The 8,024-nt window shown below is 31.4% G+C and overlaps 1 protein-coding gene across 1 annotated transcript; it reads right to left on the bottom strand.

Moving 5' to 3' along the window:
* Positions 1-6,141: 6,141 nt before the first annotated feature.
* Positions 6,142-7,463, bottom strand: LOC114725989 (uncharacterized). The gene is made up of 2 exons (XM_028912545.1): positions 7,254-7,463; positions 6,142-7,094 (listed from the first exon to the last, which is right to left on the bottom strand). The coding sequence occupies exons 1-2, from the start codon at positions 7,429-7,431 to the stop codon at positions 6,718-6,720; spliced, it is 555 nt and encodes a 184-aa protein (XP_028768378.1). The 5' UTR covers positions 7,432-7,463; the 3' UTR covers positions 6,142-6,717.
* Between the last annotated feature and the right edge of the window lie 561 nt (positions 7,464-8,024).

Below are 8,024 nucleotides of genomic sequence, written 5' to 3'. Positions count from 1 at the left end.
ATGTTTTAATTTTTATTATTAGTTAAATATAAACTTAATTAATTAGATTACTGAAATATTAAATATTAATAATTAAATTAAATTAATATAAGTAATATAATTAATTAATTCAGATAAATTTTTTAGAACAAATAATATTTCTTGCTGGAAAAAAATAAAATTATTGTAATAATTCATTATTTTTAGAATATTATTGTTTATAAACTAATATTAAATAATATTACTATTTTATGATTATAGAATAGTATTATTAGAATTCATAAAATAAAGAGTAAAAAATTCAGGGACTAATTAAAAATGAGGTGAACTTATAAGGACTTATAAAAAGAAAAATAAATACAAGGACCTAATTAAAAATATGTGAAAGTTAAGGACCTAATAAAAAGAAATAAAACTATAGGGACCTGATTCAAATCAGTTAAAACTATAAGGAATTACAGATTAATTATCCCTTAAAAAATGGACTTAACTTTTTACTGTATTAGTTGTGACTATTTAGGTTTAGTTATTGTTTTGTATAATTGTTGTTTTTTAATATGAAACAATCATTAATACAACACTTAAATCTCAATTCACCTTTTCAAAGTATCAGTTGTCCTTGTTAAGGTATCATTGCTATTTCATATTACTCCGATCCTAAATATAAGAGCTAGTTGACTAATTTGAGTAGATTAAGGAAATAAGTTAAGTTAGTATTTGTTATAAATAGGTATTGTATTTTCTAAAATATTCTTACTAATCAAGTGTATTATTAGAACTACTATTATTAGAAGGACTATTTTGAAAAAAATGATTAAATATGAGAGATAAAATGGATTGAGATCTTATTTAGGATCAAAATAAAAAGTCAAACGAGATCTTATATTAAAGACCGGGGTAATATAACTAAAATTATTATTTCTTAAAATGTAGTCATTGTCATTGATCTCCAGATCACTCCTTCCCAATAATTTTCCCACTGCTTATGTTAAAGCTTCGGTTTTTTAAAAAAAAAAAACCTTAATTTCAATTCAATTCCTAAAGGTTATAATGGGAATAAGGCATTTTAATGTATCAATTAATAATGGATTAATTTTGTGAGTTTCATGTCTTTTTTCCATTTAAAATAGAATTAGATCTAGTACAAAAGACTAATCTCTATTACAATAAAACGAACCAAATTTTAAATTTTTACTTAAAAAAAAGTCATATTTAATATCTATGTTATACAAGTATTGATGATTGATATTGAATATATATATATATATATATTAACTTGTACAAATTTCTGAGCCCTTTGAATTTTGAACATATATATATTGTTAAATATTTATATTATAATTTGACAGGCAGACTCATTAGATCTCAAAGTAAATAAAAATAGGTTCTTATAGCGCTCTTTCTTTTTTTTTGGCTAACCTCATAGTGCTCACTGAATATATATATATATATATATATATATATATATATATATATATATATTCCTCCGGTTAGGACCTGACCAAATTAAGAATTGATGTGAGTCATATATGTAAAACTTACTTGATATGTTTATCAATTTTTTTTTAAAATTAACCCTATTGATATTCTCTTAATAATAATCAAGTAAGAGAAGGAGGAGAGAATCAAAATGCTTAGAATGTTTTAGAAAAAAACATATTATATTAATAATTTAAACCAACATTTTTAAAGCCCGTTTGAAACAGCTTATAAGTAGCTTTTCAATAGTAATTTACAGAATACGAGCAAGTATGTGAGAAGAGTTTTGTCTCAACTTACGTGAAACGTGCTTATAAAGAATTTCCACATGATTCCAAACGAGCACTTAATCTATTAAAATTAGTTAATTAGTTATATATTAAGAATAGAAAGAGAGTGTGTGTCTGTACATGTATTGCTTCTTCTTTTTAAACGAGCACTAGAAGGCAGAGATGCAACTTTGACCACAAATTCAAGGGGGAAAACCAATCATATCTTTATCAAACTAGTCAGATTGTCAAGTATTTCAACGCATGAGAATAAAGAATCATATACCTAGAACAAAACATTACGTTATTGCGCCCTCATTATACTCACAAATCAGTTTTATCATCGTCGTCGTAGTCGTCCATAAATATTGTATTTCAAAATTCAAATAAGCTCTTAGAAACCACCTTGTTAGAATGCTCTGTCTCTAATGAGTCTCTACTCTCTATAGCCTGACTCATTTAAACTTTTGTTTAATAATAATAATAATAATAATAGCAAACTCTAAAGAGAATCGACGTGCAGCCTATCATACCCATCTTTCTATTACTAACACAGGACCCGTTTAGAATAACTTATAAATAATTTTTTAATCGTGATTTACGAAATACGAGGTAAGTATGTGATGAGAGTTTTATCTTAACTTACGTAAAACGTGCTTATAAGTGATTTTAATCATGATGGCAAAAAGACTACGTGAACAAGCATAGTTGAATGATGGACATCACCTTGAAAATTTCATCCAGCGCTTTTATAGTTTAAATTGCTGTCTCGCCATCTGAAATGAACGATAGCGCCATGTTGGATCAGAAGTGTACAAATATACTTTCTGCCCAATGATATTATTAAGAGATGAACAGCAACTTGTTCACTAATACTACCTCCTGTTCTAAATACAGGAGCTGAACAAGTTTATTTGATCCAAAATATAAAACATCATTTCGTTTTATCTTTTAAATTTATAATTCTTCAACATAGTCTTATTGATTGCATATAATAAAAGGTTTTCATAGTTCCATAAAGAAATAATTATAATGCACATAATTAGAAAGAGTATTTTGAAAAGAAAAAAAAAACAATACACACTACAAATTAGTTATCTAGCTTTTTATCACTCGAATTAAAAATAATTATCTAGTTTTTATATTAAATATCAAAAAGAGTAATATTATTACTTCCCTTGACTATGCAATCTTCAATTTCTAGTCCAATGAAGCAGTGTTTGACTTGTCTATTGATCACACGCAGCATGTCGGCGGATAGAAACATCTGAATTTTAAAAAGGGGAAAAGTAATCTACTGGTCCTTAAAGTTCTATATGATTTTTAATCAGGTCCCAAAGTTTTTTTTTTTAATAAATCCTGATACTTATTAACGTTATAGCCGTTAATCCTTCAGACAAAAAACGTTATAAAATGTTAACAGATAGTAAACGGCACTGACATTGAGGTCCCTAGTGAACGTCTGCTCTTTGCTGGAATTTTAATACAACTGCATCAAAGTAGAAAGAATTGGCTAACTTGATGAGACCGTTCATCAAGCGTCTTGGTCTATCATTCTCCCACTATTGTCATAATATATTTCTTCCTTTAATGCATATCCCAAAACCTTCTAATAATTAGCTACAGCAGCAGTATTATACAAACTGTTCCAATCATTACCTATGTTCAAAGTGCTATAGAAGAATCTCGTGATATATTTGGAGAATTGAAACATGAGTTTCTTCAATTCAAAGTGCAATACCCAGTCTTTACAAGCTGATAATTTTATCCCCCTACGCTGATTAAGAGTACTTGATACTTTTTAATATTATCTATTGGTTTTTCAATCTTACATTCTGGTAAATTGTATTACTCTGTTTATCCCTGTTTTTAAGGATAAAAAACAGAGGTAGGCTTAAAACCAATAAACATATAGTGCCCGTTTGGATCAGCAATTGGAAAAATAGCTTATAGAAAAAGTAGCTTATAGAAAAGTGAAGTTAGTAAAAGTTAAATTGGATAAGCTGAATTGTGTTTAGATTGGAGTTCAGAAAAGTTAGTTTGTAAAAGTGAGATTGGTAAAAGGTTGTTTGGATCATAATTAAGTAAAAGTAAGTTTAGTTAAAAAATTACCAAAATGAGTATATGTTTTAACAAATAATTAAAACATAATAAAAAAATGACTTCACATAATACAATGAAATTAAACTAAATTAATATGAAGAAGTCAAATTTAATGAGTGAATTAAATTTTAAAATTTTAGAGAAATCAAAAAAAATATTTTAAATATAAATTGAAACATGGGAAAAAAAAAGAATTGAGATAACATAATGAAGAAAGTGAAATTTAATAAGTGAAGTAAAATTGAAAACTTTAGAGAAATCATAACAAATATTTTAAATATAAAGTAAAACATGATAAAAATAAATAAATTGACATAATACAATGAATTTAAATTAATTTAATATGAATAAGTGAAATTGATTAAGTGAATTAAATTTGAAAACACCATAAAAATGGGGGAAAAAAAATAAGGCAAATATAAAGTGGGAGTTTTGGGTTGAAAAAAGAAGAAGAAGAAGTGAGCTCGAGGGAGGAAAAGGCAGATGGGAGAGAAAAAAAGGAATCTCATTCTCTAACATTGCTGAACGTCTAATATAAGCTCTTCTCATAGATGAATAAGCTCCTTCTTGGAGCTTATTTTAATTGGGCGTTTAGATAGCTTAAAAATGCACAAATCCAGTGAACTATAAGCTCTGCCAAACAGACCCTCACTGCAAACCCAGCTTATTTTAAAATTTAAGCTACTTTTGGGTTAGCATAAATAGACCCATAATAGATTACACAAGCATGAAGCTTTGGATCTTTTTTTTTTTTTTGGGCCTGAGCATGAAGCTTTGGATATGATCCAGTTTTTCAAAATTTCTATATACGTAAGTGTAACTCTTAGGTATTAAGCAAAACAATTTGTTGGATTCAATGGAGGAAAGGAAGGAATGGTCTAAACTCTGAAGCGGATTTTAGCTGGAAAACAACTGAGAATGGTAGTAACAAGTGTTATTTTTGTTCCCCTCGTTTGTGAAATTTATCAATGCCCAATGTCAGCATTCCTCACTCCCTCCCCTCACTGGGCAAGGACTTGCTCTTCCTTGGACTTCCATGGTCATTGAAAAGTAGGCAATGGCTTCCTAGAGAAACATTTACTGGTGTTCCTTAGTGTTGAAGATCTTATACCCACCACTTCATCGAAGATGTATATCACGGCTCTTAAGTTTTCCACCTCAGTACCAATGCCGTTTTCAATCTGTTAACATTCTGTAACGTTTTTTGTCCGAAAGGATTAACGGCTATAACCTTAGTAAGTATAAGGATTTAATTTTAAAAAATAAAAAAACACTTCAGGTACCTAATTGAAAATCCTATAGAACTTTAAGGACCAGCAGATTACTTTTCTCTTTAATAAATAATCACTTCTCTTATACTTTCTCTCTCCCACTCCCTCTCTCTCTCCACACGCACGTGCCCCGGTGCACCCTACAAAAGCTGATATGTAGATGATCTATGATAAATGATCTGCAGAGAAGCCCAAAAACTGCAGCACAGAACTAACTTGAAAATCCACCCTCCAATGGCACCAGCAATGTGGTGTGGAAAATTCAAACAAGAACTTCACAAGACAGCAAGTTAAGACTGAGATTGGTTAATTATCAGATCTGTGTAACAATTCCAGGATAAAAGATTTGGTAATACAGGACAGAAATGACAGTTTAGAAGTACAAGAAATTATCAGGTAAAAAAACCATGAAAAAAAATGGACAAAGCAACTCATGTTTCCCTGCCCAACCCAAGCTTGAACTCTGATATCAAATGTTGACTCCAACATTCCAGGCATTACGACTCAGGAGCGATATAATAAGAATGTACAAATTTGAAGCAATTATGGTAGCTTCACTCACAGCGGAACATAACTACTGTCAGGAAGAAATGCAATCTCCACAAACACGGTAAAGAAAGTATCAGGCTTTAAAAATCATAGTAAAAAATTAAAATCTACTCCCCTTCAATTCATAACATGTCATCATTACAATATATCATTGAAGTTATTAACAAGCTACGAAATGAGTAAAATAAAGGGAGAGGCCACAAGAACTTGCAAATCCACGAAAAACGTGAGGAAATTTCCTCCTCAGCTCGACATAAACCCTAGAAATAATTCATCGATAAACTTGAATTAGTTAACCTCTTTAGCAGCCATATCACTTTGAAACAGTTACAGTGGTCTGCAATTTTGTGAAAACTTTTCAACATGCCGAGCCTATCTGAACGTCCTGAGATGCATGTAGACAAGTCATGACATAATAACTTGTATGAGAAAATTTACAAGTCAACAGCAATGACAACAGAAATAAGATGATCAAAATTTTTTCTTTTTGATTAAACTGTAGCAGTTACAACCTGAGGGAATCCCTGAATGATATGAACAATTGAGGACTACACTTTTTTTTTTTTTTGGTTCTCTTTGGTTTTGTAGAGAAGTGTACAAAAAGAATGGGCATAATTACAAGTGCAAATAATCAGAGGTATAAATTCTATTAGCAGCTTCCTCTGACACAGCACCGTTTATATAAGTCAAACTGTCCATAGGAATGTATATGTCCTGGATTCTCCTTCATTAGAACATATTCAACTCAGACAGGTCATCCATTGGTATGTCTAGGCCCACTGCATCATGATCTTGTAAATTTTCGTCATCAATGTTCAACCAAGAGCCCAGGTCTTGATGCTCATTAAGTTCATTATCTACACCCAGTTCTATCGAGTCAAATTCATGCAAGTTAGAAAAGTCAATGTTTGGCCCCAGCTCCATGGATAAATTATTAGATGTATGGCCATGAGAAACAGACTCCATTTTACATTTTCTGGCGTTCCCTTTGTCATTTCCTTCACCAGAACCAAGAGTGAACAGGTGCTCAGAATCAGTACTTTCTGGCAACTTGCCAAGAGATCCATTTACAGATGCAGACAGTTGAGCTGTCTTCGTTTGGGCTTTGCTTTTGTTTTACGCTCACCCCTAGAATAACCTACAGAGGGTCGACCAGTTTTAGCAACAGAATTTCTTCCTGAAGGGTCTTTGTCCTTCTCTCTCTCACTCCTCTTTCCCTTTGCTCCGCCCATGAAAGAATTGCCAAGAATTGGCACAGATCTCAAAGAAGCAGCAGCACCAACATCATCAAGCAGTAGTTCCTTTTTCTTCCCTCGGTTTAGTATTGGTCCTGTTCTGGCAAAATCATGGTCAGAGAGCTGGTTTAGATTCTCAAATACATCCACTGGACTACTGCCGATTTGATCATTTTCAAGACCATGTTGCTCCCTACAAGAGGTAAAACCTGCAAATGCCAAGCACCAAGTTATTAATTAGTATCGATCCCCTACATATAGCAGTTTGTGAACAAAATTACATAAATGAAAGTACTTCTGGACTGTCACAATCAGAGTAAATCATCTTCCCAAAGGAAAAGACTTAAATCATGGTCAAATTATACAACCTGAGAGCATAGCCTCTCCCTCAGAATTTTGAGTTTGTGGTAGATTGATGGCAGCAACTGAGCCAGCATAATTGTCATGAGCAGGTGCAGCCAAAAGAACATCTTTAAGCACAGGATCCATAAAGCAACTTCTCCCAGTATCCTCAAATTTCCTGCATCTAGCAAGAGTTCTCTTCATAAAAGCCAAGGCAACTTGCTTTGATACCTTCGGAAGTCATTTCTTGCTGCACTACTTCCACGAGTAGCCTATCAAAATTAGAGACGGTCATTTCACACTGCAATTTTTTCTCGAAAGTTCCAAATGGAACACTGAAGACCGAAAAAAATATCACTGCATAATCATTAGAAAAGCTTAAAAGTCTAGAGCAAACAATACACGCTTTTGCAAATCACTTCTTTCCTGTGTCCTGACAACCCAAAGGAACAAATAAACCAACAAAGACGCATTCAACAGACAGAACTTATTATAAATTCAATTCAACTATTCAAAAATATATACACTACTTTCAACAGAACTTATTATCAAACATTTGTTATTTGACCCAAAACAAAGTTGCCTAAACAAATACTTCTGTTCAGCAAAGACACAACAATAATACTATTAACATTGCATTTTCTCATTCAATTAAATCAAATAGTTAAAATCTAGTAATGAATGCGCCTACAAAGGGAACTTGTTATTTAGTCCCAGAACAAGCAAGTCAATCCTGAAATATTCCAAAATTTCTCACACACTTTAAAAGGAAGGGAAGGGGAATGAAACATGCTATT

Source organism: Neltuma alba, unplaced genomic scaffold (genome assembly GCF_004799145.2).
Source record: "Neltuma alba isolate B1F8T4 unplaced genomic scaffold, ASM479914v2 tig00012320_pilon, whole genome shotgun sequence".
Lineage (NCBI taxonomy): Eukaryota > Viridiplantae > Streptophyta > Magnoliopsida > Fabales > Fabaceae > Neltuma > Neltuma alba.
Note: the sequence above shows the minus strand (reverse complement) of the source record. Positions and strands in the feature narration are given on the sequence as shown.

What these genes read in the sequence shown, in the direction of transcription:
- LOC114725989 (XM_028912545.1), bottom strand. Translation starts at nt 7,431, where the DNA reads ATGAAGAGAACTCTTGCTAGATGCAGGAAATTTGAGGATACTGGGAGA. An exon ending in GGGAGAGGCTATGCTCTCAG is followed by an intron (nt 7,095 to 7,253) that starts GTTGTATAATTT and finishes TGGCATTTGCAG; the next exon opens with GTTTTACCTCTTGTAGGGAG.